Raw genomic sequence first — 25,245 nt, forward strand, 5'->3', positions numbered from 1 at the left:
TCACGCAGTTTCCGCACTTCAGGCGCAGGAAATAGCGCGTTTATCACTTTGCACTTATCCCTGGGAAAAGAGCTGTTCAGAGCAGACGTATGTGCCAGATGAAGTGTTTGCATAGTTTTAGTTAAAACCCCACTAACTTAGTCTGTCACCAACAGCAGAAATCATCATTAATAATTAAACCCCAGACTGCGACATTCATTTAACGTATTTTATTGCAATTTTCAGCAAAATACAAAAGAGGTAGAAATGTTCAAGGAATAATTTAAGCATTTACATTCTTGTTTGGTATAGAAATGAAAAAGGTCTATTTACATATATTTACAGGAAATAAGTTAAAAGAAATATATTAGCACATTATGCAACAAGTCGTCCTCAGAGGCTTCACAGAGCCGCGTTCAGTTCAGCTCCTTCTCCATCTCCTCCTCTTCGTCATCGCTGTCTTCATCACTGCTGGAGTCTTGGTAAAAGCAGATGGTTGCTTGCACCGGATAGTTGCGCAGCAGCATTTCTGCGTCCTGGTACAGATAATCGAAGCATCTCGATTTCGGCCAGAACAGCCTTTAAAAAGAGAAAAAAAACCGATAAGACACACTCAGGATGACACAGCCTGCATGAGAATCAATGGTCATTTATTGATCGGAACTCTGCTTACTTCACGGGGTGAACGAACTGAGGGATTTTCGGGTGCGTTGCAGCAGAAGAGTTTCCATGAAGCGAAAGGGCCTGAAAGTCAAAACCAAGCGATCTTGTTAAGCTCACGATCCATTAAGCGTGATGCACGTTTGAGTTTAAAAACCTTCAAGACTTCAGCTCATCTGAACTCACCTTCTGTGCGGCAGTGATGTCCCCTGTTCCGGTCCACGGCCTCCACAAAGGGCCGGACTGCTGAGCGACATTAACTCCAGTTAAAGCAGAAGTTAGTCCACTGTTGGTTGCGACAGTCCCCATGGTTCCTTGAAGTAGTCAGTCCTGCGTAAAGTCCTCAGAGGGTGTGTGACTGAGCACAGGAACCTCCAGGCCTTTTTATCCTGGCCCTGGCGGCCAGATTGTGCCAAATTGCGCTTTGACGCGTCCCCAAGTGTCTCCATGCGCCACGGTGTTGAGGTGCGAAGTCACACTTCAGCAAACTCCAACCATATGGTCGCTTTCTTTCTCAATTTTGAATATAGATTAAAAAACATGTCTGGTGACACACCGGCCTATTTGAAACATATTCCCAAGATGAGCTGTGTATTATCTGATCGGATGTTTAACAGTCTTAAGGCGCAGCAGCTCTCTGCATGTGATGCACGTTGAAGGTCTGAGCTCATGCACAAGTCTCTTTTAATCTATCGCTCCTATTCTGTAACATGATGCATTTAAAGTCAAAACAGAGCTTAATAGCTCGGTTTGCTTTTGCTGATAAAAACTTAATGAACTTTCCGACCCCTTCACCTTTGGGCATCTCTGCGTATGTAGCCATTTGTGCGTGAGGTGTGAAGAAACACGTGCCCTACTGCCACTGCCCGCTGAGCGAGGTGATGGAGGACGGCTCGTGCGCGGGGCGGAGGGGGCGACACGCGTCGGCCTTTTGTGCGCCCAGCAGCAGGAGTCGAGCCTGCAGTTGCACTTCAGCAGATGCGGAGCTTGAATGCGTCACGCGGCCATATGGGAAAGATAATTACGTTTCGCGCTTTCTTAAGTGGCTGCTCGTGTCTGCCCATCACGACAAAGACCCTCTGTAATCCACTGATTTAATTAGCCCCATTCTTTCTTTTAGATAAGTTAGTGTTTCCTCTCGGTGCACCAGTAGGGGGCAGCGGAGGGCTACATGCTTGGATGAAATGTTTCCAAAAACTGCAATGCTAGAAGGTGAGAGGTGAGATCACAGAGCTCTCACAGAGACACCGGTATGTGTGTTTTCATCTGCCTCCATTCAGAGCTAATGGGGGCCTGCAGTGAGTGTGTGTGTGTGTGTTTAAACATGAGCCCTGCATGACCAGCGTAAAAACTCCTTCGACCACTAGCTCCATCCACGTCACAACGCTACTCTCCAGGGAAAAACTGTCAGAGCTTGGCACTAATAAGCTCCACAGATCTCTCGCTCTTTCTCCCTTTCTGCTCTGGAGCTAATTGGACTCTCTGTGCTCTGCTACATGGTTTCTTTTGTGTTTTTGTGTCATTCACTCTTTTGATGTACCTCATGCCATAATTGCAAAAATATATGGACACATCACATGCTTGAGCTGTTCCAACACATGCACAAAAATTACCTTTGCCATCATGTTCACAAAATGGGTAAATGGATGCAATGCTAAAGGTTTTTTTTTTTCTTAACCACACAATATAGTTAAAACTAGGTCAACACATTAAGAGCTTTTTATGTTTTCAGGCTTCTTTCTTCATCAAAAAAGGTACACCTCGGATGTTTTGAACATTGTAGTAAAAGTTAAAAAATACACACGGTTCATTCTAACAGGACAGTGCGAAGTAGGAAGAGGAAACCTGAGGGAAATAGAGCTCTCGCTCACACACACACAGGAGCACCCAAGAATGGACAAAATATTCAGGGCAGCCATCATGGTCAGCGCTAGCAAAAAAGATGTGGATCATGCAAAGAAAAAGCTGCAGCTCAACATCAGGAATATGTGTCTCATATTTCATCATTTTCTTCTGCTGAGGCTGATCTTGCCTGACTGAAAAGTTCACTAAGAGCCCCTTTTTTGTCCTTTATCACTTCTATTACTCCACTTTTGTCTCCCCTTCACACTCAGTTCTTTCTCTGTCATTCACAGGTCATATTACCTCTTTTTTCATTTAGGCTTCTATCTTGAAAAAACTGATATTTGACTCCAAAAAAAATACCTCTCCATGGCAACAGTCAACCACAAATAACATCATTTTCTAGTAGCCCATTCAGTAAAACCACTTCTTTTTATTTTTGCATTTTGCTGTGTAAATAACAGATTTAAATGTGTCCCCAGAATTAACATGAATTCATTATTTGGTCCAGTTTAGCCCTGGGTTAAAATCAAGCTCAGCATACAGCCTAAACATGAATTAATGACATCTTCCCATGTGTGTGACTGGTTTTTAGCCATTATTTCTGTGCTGGGCTCCTGTTTTGACTCAATTTCTGTGTTTTAGTTGAGAAGCCCACACATTAGTGTTGCACTCTGTGACACTGAATGGAAAACAAGCTCTTATGTCATGCACCAGTGGTAGCAGTGTTTTAAGGGCTTGGTGTTCTGCTTGAACTTTAGTGGGCAGGTGGTTGGTCCATGCTGGGCTACTGATAAAACATACAGTGTTCCTAATGAGATAGACTCCCTGCTGCTCTCCTGGAAATGAGAAGATAGCTCTCTACAAGATACATTTCAAAGAAAACCATCTTTTAATAAATTCTTCAGAAAGAACATGCTGAATGTAATAAATCCTCCCAGTCTGAGGACAATGTCTTCAAACATGTTGTATATCTATGGGGAATGTTGGCCACTGACAGAGAGGTGCAGTAACTAAGAGAGGTTGATATGTTTTTGCTTCACACTCCAGCAGTCTCTTCCCAACATGCATCCACTGGGGAGACATGCAGCTCCCCTCCAGTTCCAAATGGAGAGCTCCTCCATTTTTATGAACACCTATTTAATCCTTATTTAACAGATTTTGGAGGATTTACTAAAAGAGTTGGGAAGCAGTCTCAACAGTCATGCAAAGCACAGAAGAAGTGAGAATTTTCAGTTCCTTCCAAAACTTTAAGTCCTCTGTTTTCCACTCGAAGCGAAATGACTCATCTCCAAACTGACGCCTGCTGGGACCGTGCAGGCTCACGGATGCCTTGATTTTATTGGCTCCCTTTGAAAGTTATTCATCTTGCATCAAATTTCAGCCAAAGCCAGAACAATGCAAATCAGAGGTGATTTAAGATTTTGAGACATAATTTCGGTGACTTTGTCAAGCACCTATTAGTCCACGGCTGCAGGGTTAGAAGGGCACAACTAACGTTACTAAGGAGACTGAACAGGTGGCAAGTGATGCTGATTGTGAGATATGAGTTATATTTGGTGTTCAATTTCTCCTCATTCCTCTGTTTTCCTTTTCCTAACTTTTATTATGCACTCCTGATGCGCTGGATGGGATCATAACAATTCCTAAGAGGACATTTCTTATATGAACTATCCTTACAGCACACCAAGTGATAAATGACCACCAAAGCTCAGGGCTTAATAACAACCCAGCTGCAGAAAATATAGTGCATTGCTCATCCATCCATCAGCTGTTCTGTGGCAGTTTTATCAAACCTGTTTGCTAAAATCCTCAACCTGAAGGAGCGGCACCTCACTAATGTCATACAATCATCTGAGACTGATAGATACAAAGCGTTGACATTATTTGAGGTCACGATGGCCTCGTGGTCTATGAGCTGCCTATAGCCTTCCATGAGCTCTGACTTATGTTCCGAGAATGGCTGTGCAGGTCAGGCTGATCCAGAACCTGGTTTAATTGAAGTCCCGAGTGTTTCCTTGGAAACCATATGACAAAAGTGCCCTGTAAGCAGAGGCAAACTGGGCTTGGAGAAAAACAGCAACTGTGTATTCAATTGCAAAACATGAAGCATCAAATATGAAGACATACCATGGCAACAGAAGCAGGAAGGTTTCATTAACTATGGCTTTTAGTTGGAGAAATATGGATCTGCCTTAAGCATCCTTTTATTTATGGTGGTTGTTGTATTAGTAATGCATTTATTATTGACTTAAGATTCATCTTAATAACAATCTCTTGTGGCATCCTCCATCTGTCATGAATGAATTCAGATTTCACCGCCTTTGTTTTTCCTCTCTTTTAGTCTCCAGCTTCTTCATTTCGAGGGTCAAGATGACAGTGCCCTGCCTCTTCCTTCTGGATCCACATCTGTGATGATCAGCATGCAGCACGGTGGTGGGTTTAGGCTGACAAAAGCAGATTCATCCATCAGAGCAGAAGCACTGAAAAGCATCACTTGCCGGAGTCAATTTAGATGACAAAGGAGAAACAGAGTCTTTGAGGTTTGATGCTGAAGGGTGAAAGAAGGGAAGCAGTGTTTGCTGAATGGAAGGTGAGAGTTTAAGTGTGAGTGCTGCATGTGAAAGTGTATGTGCATCAGGGGAGCCTCTGTATCCCAGACTGAGTGAACTCAAGCTGGTGGAGGGTGGAAAAGTTGTTCTGCAGGGGCTGAAACTGCAAATGACTCATCGGGGAATTAGGATGCAATAAATGAGTGAGTGAATCTTTTTCTCATTGGGAGAGAATAAAAGACTGGATGGGACGAGAGACAAATATAAAAGAGCTCAACTGCCAAAAGACTTCACTGTCTCTTAGGAAATTATGAATCTGGCTCAGCAATATCAGACTTATGCATTGCACGTAGCAACAATGCTGATGCAGAACCTATGAATATTTCATAATATCTTCTTTCAAATTTTCTACTCCCAATTCACAACTGGACAGATTTAAAGCAGTTAGCAGTTCGAGCGGTAGTAGCTTCAAAGCTGCAGAGAAGGTTTGTGACCATAATTTTATTGTGCAAATGAAGGACGAGACAGTAAATAAGAAGCAACCCTGGAAAATGCATTGGCCCGTAGCAGGAACGGCCACACCCAGTGCACTGACGGATGAGTGTGAAGCAGAGTGTCGAAGAGATGGAAAGCTGAACCCTCACCCTCTCTGCGTCTTGCGGCTGTCATTGCATTTTCCTGTCTTCATCTGGGGTGAAGAATTTCCTGGTAGATGCGATGGTTCATCGAACTGAATCTCAACCCCGCAGAACCCGCAGCGGTGAGTCAGCGAGAGCAGAAACCAGCAGTCAGGGTCATTTGCATGCATCAAAGGTCTGCAGGCTCACCTCACAACAGTACTGACAAATGGGGGTGACTATTAACATGCATTAATGGGACGATTCATGTCCCTTTAATGCATGCTACGAATTTTTAAAGGCATAATTGCTTGAATCGAGGTGTCACCAGTGGCAATAAACCTACAGAGAATTACCACCTGACTGCAGCTCCCCTCAAATATATGGAGCTTTATAGTCAGTTTCAGCTCATTGTTGAACATGCTGGCCCACAGCTCTACTGTTTTGTTTCACAAAGCTCAAAAAACCCAGTTTTACACCACCTGCTGAGCACCAAACGGCAGACAGACACAGTTACAGAGAGGCTGGAGAACATAGTGGAGAATTTAGAGGCTAAAAAGACAGGGGTTTCCCTTTGGAGTTGGTGGAAACCAAAAACAGAGCTAAAAGAGAGTGAATGTTCTGCTTGCATTCATCACATGGACAGAAACATGACTCCAAATGAATAATAATGCTGCTGTATTTTTTCTGCTTTGAGTACATGTCCCTTTAACACTGGCACATGTCAGTTGTGTTGGTGGTGCAGTCCTCTCTGGCGAGCGCTTTGACCACTTAGCTGCCAGCAACCATTGGACGCGTTTCTTTTGATCAAAGCTCTTCCAGCGTTCGCTGTGAAAACAGCACAGCATATCATCCCCCCATGACCGCGGTAGCTAAAGAATAAAGCAACGGGCCAGAGAATAACACGCCAAAGCAGGCCTAGTGGGAGAGCGCAGAGAAACTGGTTGCTTTCATTGAAATATGCATTATTGATCTGCAGGTGAATGTGAGACATAATACTGTGGACGGCAAGCTTTGATAGAGCCTCTCCACCCTTTCCAGCCTTTGATAAAACGAACGCAGACAAGTAAATGAACTGAGTAAATGTGCTGCATGCATGCTAATATTTGTTTTTTCTTTTTTTCTTTTATATGACTGTGTGACATTTGTGATTCATCATCTCATAACAAAGATTTTTTTTTTGCTTTTGTGAATGTCTGGGCCTCAAGGGCAATAGCCACTGTGGAGAAGAATTCACTGCAATAGCTTATGTTGTTAATATAGTATTGTGCAGCTTCACCTTCGGCTGAGCAGCAGGACTTGAAGGAGGCGATGATTCATAGCTGTGCGTGATTCATTCAAAACAAAGAATTTCGATATGAGAACTTCGCAAATACTCTCAGGGAACACAAAGCTAGTGTCTAGTCTCAGCGCTCCGTGTAAAGCAGCCTCTTGAATTTAAGTTTATTTGAAGTGTGAACACGATTAGTGCACAGTCCCAGTCAAAATCATGAGCTGCTTTATGTTCCCAGGTCAGATCTGTCCAGCATCCTTGTGCAATGTGCTCAAATTAGACAGTTCAACATGTCACTGTTTGTATCCAGTGCCAGTGTTTAGTGGCAATGCAATGCCATTTATGTAGCGAAGCATTTCGCTTATCCCTACTCTTATCTACACACTAGATGCCACATGCAGATGCTTTAGAAATCATTTTGAAACTGTTGGCATGAGACATAAAAAAAAAAGGTGATTGAACATAATCCCGGGTTTTGCAGAATCATCCAGAATCAACATCCTCCTTGGCAGTAGGTTCAGTATGTCACTGTGACATGCTTGACACTAACGGTGCCAAAATGAGGAATTTTCAAATCCTGCACACAGTGGCTTTAACTCAACGGATCTGCAGGAGGACCATGTTTGATCATGACTGTGCTGATTGCCAAAAAACACTGCCAGGCCTGCCACAAACAAGGCAAGTTGCAGCTGAATTGTCCAGACATGTTTTGGCATTATTCACACTGGTCTATACCGAGATCACTCCAACACAGTTAAGTATACAAAGGGTGCTAATTTCATGCTGGTTTCTAGTCTTGTGCTTTTGCTTTGGTAACTCTGCACTGTAACCTCAATCTGAACCTGGACCCGGACCCGTATCTGCTTGCCTACCTGTACCTGCCTGCAAGCCTTCTGTATCAAATCGCCGAAATCATCCTGCCTGCTTCAACTGTCTGCACTTGAGTCCTTCCTCTTTATAAAGCTATAATTTAATGCATTTTATGCATTTGTGGTGAATGTAGATTTTAAGATGTGGAAAATTCATCATGGAGCATCCGTGAATGAATGGACGCTTTAAGTGGCTCTGCTTAAGAGGTACTTCAGAAATTAAAGTAATGCAGGACTCATAATGAAGCCTGTTGCTTGAATGTCGATTTATCAAAGGATGGAAAGTGGGCATTTTGAGATGTGCTGTTTCAGTGTTTTAATAAGCGTTTCCAGCAGACACATCCACACATTTTCAAATTCTCCCCAGTGCAGGTAATTTTAAAATCATTACTCATGCTTGTTTTGTTTGGTTGCTACCCCTTGCTCCACTAAAATTGCAAATGGTAGGCCCACAGGGGTCTTGGTGGGTGGCTAATTAGAAAATAGTGGCGGTTTTCACTAAACTTATCACTAAACCCAAAAGCGTTCCCAAGATGTTGCCATTTATTGCTCAAAACAGATTTGGGTTGTACCTCAACAGCACAAACACAACGTTATTTGACCATTTTATGAAAGACTGGCTGAACAGTTGAAATTCATGCAGTCACACACAGTTCAGGTTATGAACTTCTACCAAGCTAACTTAAGATGAAATGGCTTTATTTTGCAGTTTTATTTACCTCCACTGCTGCACATCTTGTATTGTATCCTGTTGAGACAAAGCAGGAAAGTGCATTAAATTAGCACAGTCAGTATAATTATATGATGTACAGATTAGCACTAACAATTATCCGCTCTTGGGGTCGTATCCAGGAAATGAGGAAGGAACAAATCCAGGAAACTGAATGACTGAATAACTAATTATTATAAAAGACATGATAATGGTAAATTTCTCAACTTTCTGTTTGATATTATCTAAATGTAGGTTCCTGTAAGCCTGAAAACTGACTTTTAATGAATCATTCCAGATGGGCTCTTTATCATACACATTAATAATATTCAGATGAAGTGGTGTTTCACTTGTGATTGGCAGGTTGAGTTTAGCTTCATCTTCCAATGTCTGCCTCATTTCAACATTAGTGATGAAAAGGCAATATTGATACTTGAATCCTCTTTCTCATCCATGTTGATCATATGTTTGTAGAAAAAAAACAAAAGAAGGTGAATGGGGGGGGTATTTTACTTTATTTATTTTTTAATCTTTCAGACTTTTTCACTGAAAAACATTTACATGCACCTTTTTTTTAACCTTCCCTACTAAAACAACTCACCATGTATGAAGCAGCATCCCTCCCCGCCTCACTCTGACTGGTGAAATGAGCCTCTCTTTTTTTTCTTTTTTCATTGCAGCGTGAGCTCAGTATCAGGGAGTGAGTGAGCCAACAGTACAGTTGATGCTGGATGACGGTGATGCGCACTGAGCAGCTCGCTGCCTCGCTCTCACGCGAGGATGGATAGTTTTTGCGTAACGGTTAAGCGATGGACATCCCTGCGCTATATCACCTCTTTGGCACGTTGTTAAATTCCGGAAGACGACCATAACATCTGAGGAGTTCCCAAATTGAGGCTGTGGACTTGTTTTCAACAACGCAGACCGGTATCACACCCCTGGAGGACTGTGGTTCGTAAACTTTATGGATGCATTCACATTATTCATGCATGCAGCGTCCTTACTGGATTGATTGCATGTGTTTTCTGCTGTCAAGGTACGAGAAATCGATTTGAAATGTCCGACTTCCACAACCGGAGCCAAACCAGCGCACGTCGCAGTGACTACGTGTGGCAGTATGAATATTACGACGACGAGGAGCCCGTGTCTTTCGAGGGACTCAAGGCGCACAGATGTGAGAAAACAGCTGTATACATTAATGAGACAGCCTATCATTGCTTTCAATGCATTACACTTTGCGCCGTGTGTGCGCGCGCGTGCGCCTTCCAGTGCGCGCGCGCGTTCGTGCGCGTCAGCAAACAAGGTTAATCACCTTTACGAGCGTTAATGAATAATGACTGACATACGGCCACATTTCCCTCCTGGCGTTATCGTTATTGCCTCAGCTGATGGGTGACACGCGCCACCTGCTTTTCAAAGAACAAATTATCTGGTGTTTTTTTTGACGCGCCCGCGCGTGCGTTTTTAATTCTCCAGGAGTAATGAGCAAGACACATGATGAGACAAACAAAATGACCAGCAGCAAGCGCACAGACACAGTTTATCAGTCCGATTTTCAGAAACACTGGAGCACTTTCACTGAGTAATTGAGGATTTCGCTCTGAGGGCGATGGCCCCTGAGAGAAATTCTAATCTCAATTACTGAGGGAGGAGCGGAGAGATGATTTGATCATTCAGCCAATCTGCTCTAATAAGATTCTGTCCTCTCTGACATTTTCAGACTCCATCGTCATCGGCTTCTGGGTTGGACTTGCTGTGTTTGTCATTTTCATGTTCTTTGTCCTCACGCTGCTCACAAAGACAGGAGCGCCACACCAAGAGTGAGTATAACAGGAGGCTTCGCAGCCCATGTTTTCCTCTTCCCTTTCACATCCTTTCACATGTTCAGGTTAATTGGAGACAAAAATGACAATAAATGCCTCTCAGTCTCCTGCTGGATCTTTTTTTTTCTCTCCCAACAGAAACCCAGACTCTGCTGAAAAGCGCCATCGACCAGGGAGCTGTCTGGTAGACATCGACGGCCCCCAGGACGAAAATGACAAAGCCTTCTCGCGTCCGCTACTAGCAGGGTCCCGCTCATATTTCCATTTCTACATTAACGAGGAGGATCAGGGTCAGGGGAAGCAAAAAGCAGAAGACGAGGGCGTTGGAAAGCACAGCGGGGCCCAAGCCCAGAAGGCAACCTGCAGCCGGACCAGGGGGATCAGCTCATCCGGGATGGACGACATGGAGGAGGATGTGGAGGAAGCTGGGGAACACCAGCCTCTCAAGGGACTAATAGAGGAGAGTAAGCCAGAGCGAGAGTGTGCCTTCTTTTCCCACTTCAACATCCCGAACTTTGTGAACTTGGAGCACAGTTCAACGCTTGGAGAGGATGATCTGCTGTGTGAGCCGTCCGTCATCCTGGAGCGCCACTCTCACTCTCAGGATGCTCACTGTGACATCCGCTAAGGCACAAGCATGGACGTGGCGGTATTGTAATGTTTTTTGCTTTCCTTTCGCAGGACCATTGGTGACCTGATGGGGGGCAAACATACTCACCTGCAGCACCCACCTGGAGTGTTTTTAGCCTTTTCAACAAGCATACATTCAGATCAACAAGCAAGAGACCACAAAATGGCCCAAATTCCCTATTAAGTGACAGGTCTTCTTGAAGATATAATTAGCTCATAAATGGCACCTTTTACCTCAGCTCTTCTGAACCGGATGCAGCTGTTCGTGGACTGGATGGCTCTCCACACGGGGAGAGACACTTTGTACAACTCATTCTGCTATCATTACCATCTTGTTGCAGCGCTGGACAACATTGTCTCACAGGACACAGAAGCCAGTTGGTCTACAGACAAGATTAAAAGCATGGAATTAAAAGTTATTTTTGTTTTTAAATAAAACGCCCTCAAGGTGAAGTGTACTTAAGCCGTGTAGTTAGTCGCATCAAAGCTAACATACTGTTCTTTCACAGGTAGGTAACCTGAGACTTTGGCTAACTATGTGATATAATACTTTTGTAGACACAGTTGTCTTAGATTAGACATTTTATTAGATTAGACATCATCCAAATAAAGCCTAAAAGGTTTTGGAACTCAACGCTGGTGTGTTGTAGCATTTCTTAACGTTGCACAATGGTTACGAAATACTCTCAGCTTTACGATTTCCTCAAACTTTGTTAGAGGTAGTAAATATAAACGAGCTGCTCTAAGCAAAATTTTGACTTAAACAATTAATCACATTACTATATGTAATTTGAAAGCTGTTGTTCGTGGCCTCAAACCCGCTGAACTCTGCAGTGCACCTAAGCTTTATGAGGCTTTGGTTTGGTTTTTGTTCAGATTGACTCCCACCGCTCTCATTGGTGCTATTTGTAATTGCCTGCCAGCGAAACATTTCTGTGCCCTGACAGAATTAGCGACATAGTGGAGCATTTAGCAAGTAAGGAGCCAGATGTTTTCCTCATGAGTTGGTGGAGTGAATACTGGACAACTCCAAAATCAATGCTAATGTTGCTCCATGTCGGCTGTAATTAAACAACTGTTTGCTAACAGGCTGTTAAAAACTTGTTGCGCTGCCCCCAAGTGGCCAAATAATGCTTAGTGAAAGGATCAGCTAAAAGTCACGTTTGTCTTTAATATGCGTTTGAGTCATCTTAAAAGTTCGGGGAGATTTAGCAGAAGAGCTGAAGACAGACACTACTTGTCTGTGTCTTCATCCACGCAGAAAATCTCCTCCACAAGCAAAACAAATGAAATGACTTCGAGCCACGCCAGGAGGTAATTTTGCAAATTGTGTCACTTATCGGCAAATGCCCGAGCAACGAAGGATGTGCTCGGAATACCAGCGGGTCCATCAGCATTAACGCGACACTGACTCCACCAGATCAGTTTTCAGGTTTTGAGAAACAGGCCATTAAATGTGAAAACAGGCCTTCAAACACTCAGTCCTCTGTCGTCCGCTGACATGCCTCATGTTTGTTAAAGGGCGGGCGATTGGGACCGGGCTGAACAAATGTGATTAGCTGGTTGCCCAGAACTATTTGCTGGGAAAGCATTTTGATCAGCATTGTTTTTCTATACGGAACTCACCAGCAGGGAAAGCAGCAGCTAATTATTTTCTGTCCTGTGAAATATCTCAGCATCTGACACTGGGGAACATAGTGAGATCAGTTCTAAAACTCACAGGGTATTAAAATGAACCCCACCAAATTTTCTTTCTTTCCCATCTTTTTCTTGCTAAGTGCAGAATACCATACAGCACAAACATCACTGTATTCATGCCTTTGTCACTGAGCTAAGAAAGGTGTTGTTCAGTCTCATTTATGACATCAATGAGGGATAAAAAAAAGAGTGTTTCGGCGAGTTTAGAGCCCAGCCGCGGTTGCAGTTAGATCTGAATTAAGGGCAGCGGGATTCAGACAGTTGTGTGGGCAGACAGCATGTGAGTGTCTAGGGTTATGTAATGTAAACAATGACAAATGCTAAGGGTCGACATCAAGCCAGTGAGATGTTCAAGTGTCTGCAGGAGTTCCTCTTCTGGTGGGCACCCTTGAACAAGCTGAGAAACACCAGCGGGTGACTGCCTTCACCGCATGAAATTTGCTTTCCCCTCATTCCCAAATGCTTCAAAATCAAACCATTTGCACATCACTGGGGGTGGTCGCTGCGGCAATGTGGGACTAAACGGCTTGGCGGAGAAGGAGGGAGCAGCAGTGAATCACACTCCTGTTTATCCTCCGAATGAGGGGGTGTTCAGTCAAACCGCTGCAAAGGCCTGAAGGCGACAAAGCTGAAAGCGAATTCTAGAGAAAACTGCATGTGCGTCTCCACCTGTCCAAGACATGTGCAAACTCCTCTGTGTGAATGTCTCTCTGCTAGTGTGGCCTCATGCAATTATATTCACACCCAGTCCGTCCATTGTGCGCCTTTAGTGTGAAACAGGAATGACTTGCTGTCGGCTCCAGGCTCCACATGCCTCAGCAGTGAAGTTCTTAACAGTCTTTTCCAATTCAAATTTTTCCCTCGTGGGGGCTGGCCTCCAAGGGTGCAGTGAACATCAACAACCAGTGGGTGGGGCGATGGAGTTGTGTCGCCTCCATGCCAAGTCTGCCATTTGCTCTTTCTCCTAAACGCCCCGAGGCGCTCTCTCCAGGCATCGTGGCTGACAGTTGGTGAGCTGCAACGGCGCTCAAACAAATGGGGGAGCGACTGTGAGGGAGAGGCGGGGGAGAGAGGAGGGAAAACACTGGCATTTGCTGAAAATTCTTCGGGGTCCAGTGGGCGTTGAAAGTACAATGTCAGCCGAATGGTAACGACATATGTGGTCGCAAGAGAACAAGGCGTACGACACATTTCTTGTGGGCATTTGAGCATAAGATGCCAGAATATGAGCAAGAGCAATTAAGCAAAGAAGTCAACACGCATCCCTGATTCAAGGATGAGCAGCTTTCAAGCTCTGATCCTGCAATTTGCTGTTTATTATCTGTTCAGACGTCAGTTTTATGACTTAGGCCAATTTAATAAATCTCATTCAAATCCAAGCCAATGACTCACTGAACCAACCTATATACACAAGGCTTAAAATCTCTTTCTCTCTCCCTCGTGTAGCATAGTAGAGAGGGATTTGCATCCAATATTCAAATGCAATAAAAAGATTAAAGAGGTCGTCAGACTACTTCTTCAGTATTTTTTGACTTTCTCAGTGTTTCATAGCTGCTGGGATCCCTAAAAGCAGCTCTCAAACCTGTGTTTCTACCTTAAGGTAAACATCCATGTGTCCTTAATGTGTTGCACTGAGGAGCATTTTTCTGCATCCAAGTAACCAAAGATAAAAATGTATTGTTAAGCTTGGCATGTTATTATTTTTCTTTGGTATTAAAAGACGGAGCGATCAGTGGCCACACCTCATAGTGTCAGAGCCTTTTCCCACACTTATAACACTAAATTGTAGCCACCCTAAACTTGATTTATTCTAAACTGGGCTGCTATAAAGAAAAATCTTATTTGAAAAGCTAGTTCATTACTGAAGAACTGCACTCACAGTGCTACGGCAAAGCCCAAAATGTATTCCTCCTCAAACTTCAGAGGACTGTCACTCTGGCCCCTGCAGCACGTCTGTTTGAATCTGGAAAATCTGGGTGGATGCAGAGCATGAGCAACTCGTTTTCTCTCACAGCGCAGCGACAACAAAGCAGCTGTTTACACACGCCTCCAGTGGAGCTGCAGCGCGTCCTGAAAGCAGAGTGCTCGCAGTGAAGCAGCTGCCAGGTGAGCATGTCTGCGGCTGCATGGATATGACACAGCAGGGCAGTGCCGAAAACAATTCACGGACCACACCGCCTCAGAAAAGTACAGAACTCACTCCGTGTTGTAACTTGGGTCAACAGAAGTTGCTCGGTAACGCGGGCCGTGTGACTCATCCCCAACACATTTGCATTGTCAGAGGATTAAGCTCCAGAGCTAATCTTTACAATGCAGGTCAATGAGTGGAGTCAGCATGGGTGGAGAGAATGAATGCTGCTTGTTTAACATGTTTGCACTTTTTTTTTCGTCAGCTGCTTCTTTAATTATCTCCAAACCTGTAAAAGTAGCAACCACTCCTTTCCTATAATAATCCAATAATTGGTGGCATCATTTTCATATTGACACACTGTAATGTAATGTAATGTAATGTGAAAGGTCTAAAAAGAACAAAGCGAACATTTTGTTTTTTTCCCCTCTCATGTGTTTTGCTATGAGGAAATAAGGGGAAAGTGTAAATGTTTCATGAGGTGGAGGCAGGTTTCAGCTTCAGCAGCGCATCAATAAGTCATGGGAAAGACTCAGAGAAAGAGGCAGACAGGCAGCCAGAATGTGTTTGCTTGTGCTTGTGGATGTGATACATGGAAGTGATGTGTTCAGGTGCTTACACTGCAGGTGTGTGTGTGTGTGTGTGTGCGCGTGTATGTGTGTGTAGTAGGTGTAAGAATAGCCTGCTTTTTAAAGTGGGGCCCTTGGGCAGGTAGAGGTCATGCATGCAGGGGATTTTTAGTTTGAATGGATACTAAGAATCTCTCATGTGCATGACAGAAAAAGGGGAACTCATACACCTGGAACTAAAGTACAGTCACAGCTTGTACCTGCTCTCTCGCTGTATGCAGACCTGACATAGTTGCACAATAAAGCACCATAGCTACCTGCTGTGTCACGGTGCGCAAAGCCTCGGGGTGTGTTACCTGGCCAGGCCAGATTCCAACAGCACCTGAGCCCTTATAACCTTAGAGAGGAAAAAAAAACATATCTGAAGCAACGTTCGCAAATGACACCGATCTGATCTGGAGTTTTCTCATGTTAGAGCGCACTAAATATTAATAAGGCTGCGCAGGTGCAGAGTCCCTGTCGGAACAGGTTGCCTCACCGGCGGCGGCGCACTGACAGGCTTCATTCTCATGAGGGCTTCTGCAGGAGGCTGCGTTTGAGTGCTGGACTCCCGAGACAGGCGAGCAGGCAGGAGGAGCGCTGCAATCATGGTAAGATTCGGCTCGTGAACTTGGGCATGTGGGCTTTTCGGGTCCAGAGGTCGGGCTATTTGCGGACTGGGTCGCTTGGACGCGTCAGGGCCGCCGTTTGTTTTGGTTCCATGGGGCTTAAGTTTGTCTAGAAACTTGTTAGACCGTCGCCGGGAGTGCGTGGGCTTTCGAAAAGCTTCTCAATTTAAAGAGCAATTTTTTTTATCCCTGCGACCGCTTTATTTCACATGTAAACACTTCACGCCATTCTTCCAAACACCAACAATAAAGAATAAGCCTAATAATACTATAGGCTTATCTTGACGGTTAGCCTAAATGTCAAATATAATACCCAACAAAAACAGGTTTTTTTAACCAATACCACCCCTCCCACACCTACAGGCAGCGTGTCGTAATGCAAAGTGAAAAACAGCTCAAACTCTTTGTCATCTTGACTTTTAATCCTTTATTTGATTGAAAGACAGGCGGTTAAAGGGTTAAATTCCTCGACTCGGCAGCATGGAAAGACTGACTTGAGCTGCCCGCCAAGTGAAACAAGAAGCACGCAGATTTGGAAAAGTAAAAACTGAAGTCGAGACTCTGAAAGCCACACAGCCAATGCGTCATTTCCCCTGGAAAAGTTTGTTTGGACACGGCCTCTTTGCTGCCTTCACGTGCCAAACTGAATGTAGGAATCTTGAGCTCCTCACGCGTCGATGTGGACGAGGTGGTTCAACAGCTATAGGACGGCAATGTCACTTTACCGAGAGTCTTTGCATGTAATTTCAAACTGAAATGTTCAGTCCTGTTTTTTTTTCAGCCCATTTGAGAAATATTAGACACAGTGAGTCCAGTTTGGAGAGTTCTTAGGAGGAGCATTTTTTCATGCCACTGTTGTTTATCAAAAAATGACTTCCAGATTTTTAGACTTTCTTTGCAGACTTTTTCTTTGCTCTCTGCTGTAAGGGTGAAAAACTACAGGATCAAATTCGGACAGGCTTAGCTCGAGGTCTAGCAAGTGTCTCACATATTTGACAACCAAGTGATACTTTGATAGTCGAGGTGCTAAGCTGCTATGTGTCAACATGTGGATTCTTGCATGATCCCATTGCTGCTGTTTCATGATAAGAAATTAATTAAAATGTAATGAACTCATGCATTAAATGGAACAGGTTATCTTAAGCTCATAAGCGGTGTTTGTTCTCCTGCTGTGGTGGAGCGAAGCTCTGATTGTGCTGCGTAGTTTCTGAACCCGAACAACAACAACAGCACACTGCAGTAGTGTGTACACATATCAACAGGTACTGTATGTACTGACAGTAACACGCTATATACAAGGCAAATGTGCACAGACATACACCACATGTCATTTGTCTTTCAAGCAAGATGTGTGCAGCTGTGCAGTAAGTTTCACAGCAATCTAAACTACAGCCTTGTTTCCAAAAACGTTGAGATGCTGTGTGACACATAAATAAAAACAGACTGCTATCATCTGCAAACGAGCTGTGTTCACGGACAACAGTTTTCTTACGTGTTCCGGAGCCCATGTAAATAAATCCTTTATCCAATCATGTGTTCACAAAGTGGTGAACCTCGCTCCATCCCAGCTTGTGAATGACTGAGCCTTTCCAGGATGCCCCTTTCATACCCAATCATGATACTATCACCTGTTACCAATCAACCTGTTTACCTGTTGAATGTTCCAAGTAAAACCTTCCCAGTCTTTTGTTGCTCCTGTCCAAACTTGTTTGAAATGTGTTGCTGGCATCAAATTCAGAATAAGTAGATATTTACAAAAATCATTTCCTCATGAAGGTGATGAGGTGAAACATTAAATATACTGTCTTTGGACAAAACAGTTCGAAAGCTGCAGAAATATTGAAAATATTTTTTTTTTAAATCATGTATTTCCAGCCTGTACAAGCTGTGATTTCTTAAGTGAGTCACTTTTAATTTCTAACAAATATGCTTAAAGTACTTTTTTGAATTTAGTGTGACTGCATGGGAGTTGTTAAGCCTTAAGTATATTTAATGAAGAGTAGGTGAAAGTTTTAAAAGTTTTAAATTGTTTGTTTTTCTTCTCTTAGGGTAAAATATTCACGAGCATAGCTGACAGCTGCCAGTCTTTTAGTTTGCCAAGACCAACACCGCAGTCTGGCGGTTTAACGCTCCTTAGCGACGCTGGTGTTAGAAATGTACGAGGAGCACTTGAAGGCATCATTTTACCACCGGGCTGCGTGCGAGTGAGGGGCAGAACTTCATCAGCGCCCATATCTCCGATGCAGCTCTGCCCCGCTTGTGTAGTTGTGGATGCTTCACTGGATGCATGGAGGGCTAAACACGACATGTTCATCAGTTAGACATGCGTCTTAGTGCAGATCCTACGCTGTACAACCTGACAGCACTTTATTTGTTAGTGAGGGGGCGAAAAGTTTTCTTCTATGTCTGATTAAGGGTGAGTTGATTTTAAGATTGCTGCCAAAAAAGAAAAGTTAGAGAGTTAAGGATTAATGTGTCACTTAAAGGTAGAATTTCTCTGTTAATGATAATTTTCTGCTTCTCTCTTTCTCTTGTTTACCTGTTGGAATGATTTTGTTTTTGTTTTATGCTCTTTAGGAGTTTTTGTTCTAAACCAAAATCATGTTCACAACCTACATAAAGAATCTGAATGATATGGTTTTTACTACGGTAAGCTTACAGGTTATAAGCACTCCTGCATGCCTTTGCTATGCTGAGAGATGCATGGGTGTACTAAAACATGTCTATGACCAAACAGCCCTCACTTATATTGCGTTTACATCCCAAGCCTGCTCTCCCTTTCCTTTGTTCATTGGCAGTCTTTGGTATTTGCACTTCCATGTGTAACTACTGTCAGTTCATTTAAGGTTATTCATTTGAAATATGCATGTTTATTAACTGGCACTGCATGAGTAAACAGGCATTTATGTAAGTTATTTCTCTGCTTTGCTTTAGTCTGAGAGCCCTGACACGCAGCCGAGCACCGGGGTCCTGGGCCGTATCGGGAGCTGGTTCTCTCCGTGGAGGGGAAACGGTCCGAAGAGTCCCACTGAAAATGCTTCTCCAACTAGCGATCAGGCTCTTAAATCAGAGGGACAAGAGGAGAGTCGGGAGTCTGTGAGACCCCAGGCAAGGGGACAACAGTGGGTGGAGGAGAAAGCACAGAGCTCCAATCCCAATCCACTGGGTTCCTCCAGAGACATTTTCCCCTGTGAGGAGGAGGACGCCACGCAGTCTGCCCACAGAGATGGCTCTGTTGTGAGCAGCAGTGAGACAGCACAAGGAGTTCCAAGAGAGGAGGAGTTTGTGGGGAGCAGGGAGAAGAGAATAGGGCAGGGCAAAGAGAGGGAGGAGAGCAGCAACGGTACTTCAGCGAGCGGGAATCCTGAGAAGAATGCCAGTCATCTGACACAGTTCTCTTCCTCTGCGGAGCAGGGAGTGGTATGGGACTCTGACCAGGCCCACACTCAGCCTCAGGCACAGGGACAAGCACAGGCTGGCAGGAGGCTCCATGTGTACCTGGAGGAGACCAGTGTGATTCAATGCGGCAAAGACAGCTGTGCCGGACAGGAAGTTGTCCGCACCAAAGTCACAAAAAGTCTCCAGGTCCTCCCCAAGGCAAAGTCATCAGCGAGCTTTGATTCACCGAAGAGCTCCAGTTCAACAAGGGCCGAGAACAGAAGGACAAATGTGAGTCCCGCTGCTGGGACAGGGAGTAATTACAGCGCTGTAGCTGGAGCGTCACTGAAAGCACACAAAGAATCTCAGTTCAAGCCTGAGCCTGATAGAGAGCAAACAGAGGCAGACAGCATGGGCCGTAAAAACGCAGCCAGGAAGAAAGTGAGGAAGAACTCTCAGGGAGATGGAGTGAACAGCCCAGAGGAAAAAATGTCGCCCAGTGCCCAACCTGCCCCAAAGGGATTCCCTGCATCAGATAGCAGATCTGTGACCAGTCCACAGGGCAAAAGTCCAAATACTCACGTGGGAGAGTCATCTGCAAGCTCCTCCTCCAAGCACAACCCCACCTCTCAGGCCTCACCTGGAGGAGGGGAGGCCAAGACTTCCTGCCCTGACTCCGTCAAGCAGTTGGACGACTTCCAGGACTCAAACTCAGCCGCGGCAGCGAGTCAGGCGTGTGTGGTTGATGGGGTCGCAGACATGGAGGACGATGACAGCCTGTACAAAGTGGAAAGGAAGACGGAGACCCCGGAGTCCAAGCGCAGGAGTCTGAAGGTTTCACGGAGCGAGGTGAAGCTTTTTGCAAAAAATGTGCCTTTGAAACAAAGTCAAGCGGCAGACAACCAGGATTTTAAGTCAGCACTAAAGACTGAAGATGAAGCAAAGGATAAGCCCAAAACAGAGACTGATGCAAGGTAAGTCTTGACCCAGGTGTGGTCACACGTGGTTAAAGATGGACAGGGCGGTTTGTGATTTGCGAATGAAAGTTTTCCAGTCATATCTTGTGAAGAATAAATGTTTAAAAGCTAGTCTTCCTCTAGCATTAGCAGCCATTTTCACCTACCTGTCAAGCTTTTGTCAAACATGACATAGCTGTCAAAACAGGGAATGTGCCTTAACTGCAACAGGTGGATTAGCACAGGTGTTTGCACAGTGAACAAGCGTTGTGTGTCATAGCGCAAGGAACGGCCCCACCCTTCAAAATTAGCACTGCAAAGAAGTTAAGATAAGGTTAGAATATAGGTCAGATTAGACTTGACAAATCAGCTGTTGCCTGCGTTTTTATATTTGTATTTTATGCCTGTTCTTTGGCCAACTGTGATTGTTTTAAATGTGCTGTGCAAACAAATGCTGATTTAACAGAGAACATGGTGCATATTCAGGAAGCTGATCAAGTTTATAACATGAGTCAAAATCAGATGAAAGTGTTTTGAATTTTGCAACGCACAAGTTTGAATTCAAACCTTGACCTCTTATCACACACAGACTGCCCAACTTGAAGAAAATAGATGAGGAGCCTAAACAAGTCGTGAGCCGCATCGCAGATAAAATCAGCCTCTTCGAGCGCCCTGCGGGGCAGGTCAACAAGCAGACGTTCCAGACCCCGAGGAGCGCAGATGTCTCTCCAGTCAGAAAAGCCGCCGACAGGCTGAAAGCTGATTTCTCGCTGTCAGATCAGAGGTCAAGATCAGCTGAACGTCATGTCCCGGCCAGGTCCAGCTCTGCGTCACCCGCCAGGGAGAGGCCGATGACGATCAAGGAGCGAGCGAGGAACTTCACAGAGGCATCTAAAAGAGACGACAGGGCAGCACTGCCTCTAAAGGCAGCAATGACAGGAATGTCTCAAAAACCCACCTCGTCTGTGCCAGCTGCTGCTTCAGTATCACCAGAACTGGACAATCAGGGTAAACTGGATGCTAAAGAGCAGATGCAAACAAACGCTGTGTCAGAGATAACATTAAAACCAGATGGACGAGATACTGCTGCTGCAGGGGGGAAGATCTCCTTTTCTGCAGAACAGCCAAAAGACTTGAAAACAATAGACACAGCAGCCTCGAAAACAGCAGATCGAGGTAGGAAACCTCAGGTTGTTGAAACAAGCGTTCCAGCTAAAGGTCCAGGGGATCCTGCAGAACCGACCAATAATATTAGCCAACAGTCCAAAACCCCCAGAACGGGCTCCCGCTCGAAAAGGAGAAAAAGCAGGGAACCAACCAGTCCCATCAGCCCAACTAGTGAAAACAAACCAGATTGCTTAACAAGTAAGCCAGAGGTCACTGCTACAAAACAAGAACAGGTTAATGATTCAGAGACATCCTCTGCCTTAGAAAAAGTCTCATCACCATCTGATAAAGCCCAAGAAAATGCATCAGATGGGCAGTCATTGCCTGATAACAAACAGAAAGAATTCAAAAAGGACAAACAGAAAAAACAGTTAGATTCTTCGCTTAAAAAGGAGAATATTGTCAAGCCGGCCAACAGACAGGAGCCTGAACCATCTGTCAGCAAAGATGAACCCGATACTGCTCCTTGTAGTGGTGGAACAAAGACGCCTATTGACAAGGATGCTGTTATTTTATCCCAAAAGGAGGAAAAGGCAGGGGGACACAGACTCACACAGGACAGGGAAAAGGAGTCCGAGGACAGCAGAGGAACTCCAGCCTCCTCCCCCTCGCCTGCGGTTGAACAACCCATTAAAAAGACTCCTTCAGAGGAGCTGGAGCCACCTGTTAAACTTCCCAAACTAGAGAAAGAGTTGTCAGTGCGATCTGAACCAAAAAGTAAAGGAAAAGTAAGGGAGCCCAGTGAGAAAGATGCAGGGCAAACACAGCACTCCCAGCACAAGGACACAGAGCTGATAAAGCAGGCCGAGAGTAAAGACGTGGAGAGATTAGAGAAAGTGGAGGGCGAAAAAACAAATCGGACTGAGGGGAAAGACATAGGGACACCACAGCAGCTCCTGCATTCAGATAAAACCCCCACGGAGGTCAGGGTTTCTGACGGTGGACAAGGTATCTCAGGGACAGAGAGGAGCATTGCTGGGGACGATGAAAGACGTAATCCAGAAAGAAAAGAAAAGACGGAGCCGGCTAAAGATGAGAGAAAGCCAGAAACTAGGCAAGTGGAAGCAGAGTCCTCAGACAAGACATCAGACCTCCCTGCTCAAACACAACACGCCAGACAGGCGGCGACTACGCATCCACAAAAGGCTGCTGTTTGTGCTGTCGCCCAGACTAATGAGGAGGCCGCGAGTGTGACCGAGAGTGATAAAGAGCCTTCGAAGGGAGAGACGGCAACAAACGCGCCTACTGATCTGCAAACAAAGTCTGCAGAAAGCCCTGGAACAGAAACTGTGGGGATTGCAGCAGAGCCTCAGCCTGACTCCGTGTCTGTGGAAAAAACAGAGAATCCACCAGATGACTCATGTGCACATGGAGCTAATGATGCTGAGCTCGCCAGCGCAAAGCCTATTACCAAAGCAACTACGGCAGTTGAGGAAGTGACTGTAAAAGCCGCTAATGAAACCCCACAGGCTGACAGCACAGCAGAGAGAGCATCGTCTGTGAAAGAGCCTCCTCTGATGTCTGCCTCTAAATCTGTGAGCAGCAAGGGAGCGGGGCAGGAGGGCAGCAACAAAAGTTCAACTGTCAAATCGGCGCCCTCAGGAGCCAACATCTCAGGTGGTGTCGTGAAACTTGCACCTGGACGCCCACAGTGTGAGGCATCAAAAGGTACGGAGAGCTCAAGTGGTGTCACTACACTCAAGGGTGCAGAGAAAATGGCACAGCGGCCTTCTGACAGCGCTGCTTCGAGCGCCACGGTTAGTGCGGGAGAGAAGAAACCTGAGAAAACTTTCCATTCGGCAATGAATGAGCTTTCACCTGCTGCTAACGGTCACATCTCCTCACATCCTCAGTCTCACGCAGTCAAAAAGGAGACGGTCAGCGCCAAGCTGAGTCCAACTCCGAAAGCACCCACTTCCCCAGAGGCTAATAAGCTCATCCCAGACGCAATCCAGCGTTCTTCCATGAAGAAGCCCCATTCGCCACGGGGACTCAGCAAAGATGATTCTGCAACACGGCAAGACGCCCCCTCCAGCTGGTTGGATGTGGACTTTCCCAAACGGAAACTTAAAATGCCTGTGCCCAAACTGAGCTCCTCTGGAAGTGAGAGCAATCTTCTGGACACTTCTGGCGAGCTAGATGATGATGATTTCATTGAGAAAATCAAGAATCTGTGCTCCCCGTTCTCCCTCCCACCACGCAAACACAACCTGCTGCGGCCACCTCAGCCGCCATTCGCGATGCCCGCCATCAAGGAGGACCACTTTGAGAAGACGTTTGACCCCGATGAGTTCAAGTTTGGCTTGAGGAAGCAGAAGTTTACCGTAGACACAACCCCGAGCACCTTAGCCAAGCTCCAGAACGACACAAAATCTGGCCTGAAGCCTGCCAGGGCTAGTTTGGCAGACAGGAGCATGCTGATCAGCAGCCTGGACGTCCACTGTCGCCTCAAGGACAAGGCCGCCATCAAAGATGAGGAGGACGCCAAAGAGGAGAAGGACGAGCAGATCAAGGTGAAGTCTCGCTTGGAGGGGAGCTGCGTCTTCAGCAGCCTCAACTCCTCCATCCTCAGAGGGAAGAAGAATGGGGTTCAGACGCAGGCAGAGGGCACCAACTCTGCGGAAGTGTCACCTAGCGAGGCCCAGCTAAGCCCTCCACCTTTATCCCATCCACCCACGCCGAGCCCGACTGCCACAGCTCCATTTAGAGACATGCTGGCCAAACAGAGTGCAGCCCCGAGCAAGAGAGAGGAAGCCCAGGCTGTGGAGCCTGTGGTCAGTGACTCATGTCCTCCGCTTCCTTCCTTTAACGACATCAAGCTGCCGGACTATTTGGAGAAGTACCTCCCGGGAGAACCAGCAAAACCAGTGCAGAGCACAACAGGACGGGAGCAAGAGAAAATCGAGGTTAGTTCCTCTGTGTGTTACTTTTGCCAGCTAGAAATGATAAGAACGTTAAAGAGTTGTGCTCACAACACTGAGATTTCACACTCAAAATACCTCAAAGTCACAGATCAAGAACTTCACCTATCACCGTGTTCTGGTCGGTGAATGAAAGGAAATGCCAGAGTGCTCCTTTTTTAGTGTGTCTCAAAATAACAGCACACTTAAATGCCTTAAATTATTTTTTATTTTTTTGCAAGTGGAAAACCACAAGAAACAGTTTTACACTTGCCACATTGGCTTTCAGGTTATTGGAAAAATGTCAGCTCCAGCTGGTGGAGATGAAGCAGACCTGGCTGCAAAACCAGGTCTGGTGCTTCCTGATGCTGTGCCTCCATCTTTTCCTGGGATTCCTCCAACCACGCACCCTGCCCTCCATGAGCTTAAGCAGCCTCCGGCTCAGCCACAGGGGACAGGCAGAAAAACTGTAAGTGTGCAGCACACACACTGTTAAAGGATGCCTAATGCTTTATTATTACAAATGAAAGCTCTTTGAAGTGTGTCTGAGATTAGACTCCACGCTGCACTGGCAGGTGAGCTGGAAAGTATTTATCGCTGTCATTTCCCTTAAAGCTGCACTGCTTAAGATTATAGAAAAAGCCTCAATGGATATATCTAAATTGCTTGTTTTGCTTGACCAGCTGTCCAAAACCCGAAGTTATTTAGTTCACTGTCAAATAAGGCAAAGAAAGCAAGCAAATATTCATATTTGTGAAGTTGGACCAACTGAACTCTTCTAAAAGAACGACTGAAATCATTAATCAGTGTTACTGACTTGATGTTGC

At 45.3% G+C, this 25,245-nt stretch overlaps 3 protein-coding genes across 5 annotated transcripts in view; 2 read left to right on the plus strand and 1 right to left on the minus strand.

Annotated features, from left to right (window-relative positions):
• Positions 1–395: 395 nt before the first annotated feature.
• On the minus strand, positions 396–948 carry ripply2 (ripply transcriptional repressor 2). Its single transcript, XM_041959247.1, has 3 exons — positions 826–948; positions 653–723; positions 396–558 (listed from the first exon to the last, which is right to left on the minus strand). The coding sequence occupies exons 1-3, from the start codon at positions 946–948 to the stop codon at positions 396–398; spliced, it is 357 nt and encodes a 118-aa protein (XP_041815181.1).
• Positions 949–9,194: 8,246 nt separating this feature from the next.
• Positions 9,195–11,534, plus strand: LOC121622177 (melanocortin-2 receptor accessory protein 2A-like). 3 transcript variants are annotated; one of them, XM_041959061.1, is made up of 5 exons: positions 9,195–9,452; positions 9,538–9,675; positions 10,222–10,321; positions 10,463–10,887; positions 11,006–11,534. In XM_041959061.1, coding segments are annotated over exons 2-5 (645 nt in total). In that variant the 5' UTR covers positions 9,195–9,452; positions 9,538–9,557; the 3' UTR covers positions 11,008–11,534. The 3 variants fall into 3 exon arrangements, with proteins under 3 accessions (XP_041814995.1, XP_041814993.1, XP_041814994.1); XM_041959059.1 differs by having other exon boundaries at positions 10,463–11,534; XM_041959060.1 differs by having other exon boundaries at positions 9,195–9,675; positions 10,463–11,534.
• Positions 11,535–15,814: 4,280 nt separating this feature from the next.
• The window catches only part of LOC121622487 (beta/gamma crystallin domain-containing protein 1-like), a 29,933-nt gene continuing 20,502 nt past the window's right edge, over positions 15,815–25,245 (plus strand). The window contains exons 1-4 of the mRNA XM_041959464.1: positions 15,815–15,999; positions 18,952–20,369; positions 20,941–24,424; positions 24,708–24,887. Of these exons, the coding sequence (XP_041815398.1) occupies positions 15,997–15,999; positions 18,952–20,369; positions 20,941–24,424; positions 24,708–24,887 (5,085 nt within the window). The 5' untranslated portion in view covers positions 15,815–15,996. The remainder of the gene's footprint in view (positions 16,000–18,951; positions 20,370–20,940; positions 24,425–24,707; positions 24,888–25,245) is intronic.

Source organism: Chelmon rostratus, chromosome 18, assembly GCF_017976325.1.
Source record: "Chelmon rostratus isolate fCheRos1 chromosome 18, fCheRos1.pri, whole genome shotgun sequence".
Classification (NCBI taxonomy): Eukaryota; Metazoa; Chordata; class Actinopteri; order Chaetodontiformes; family Chaetodontidae; genus Chelmon; species Chelmon rostratus.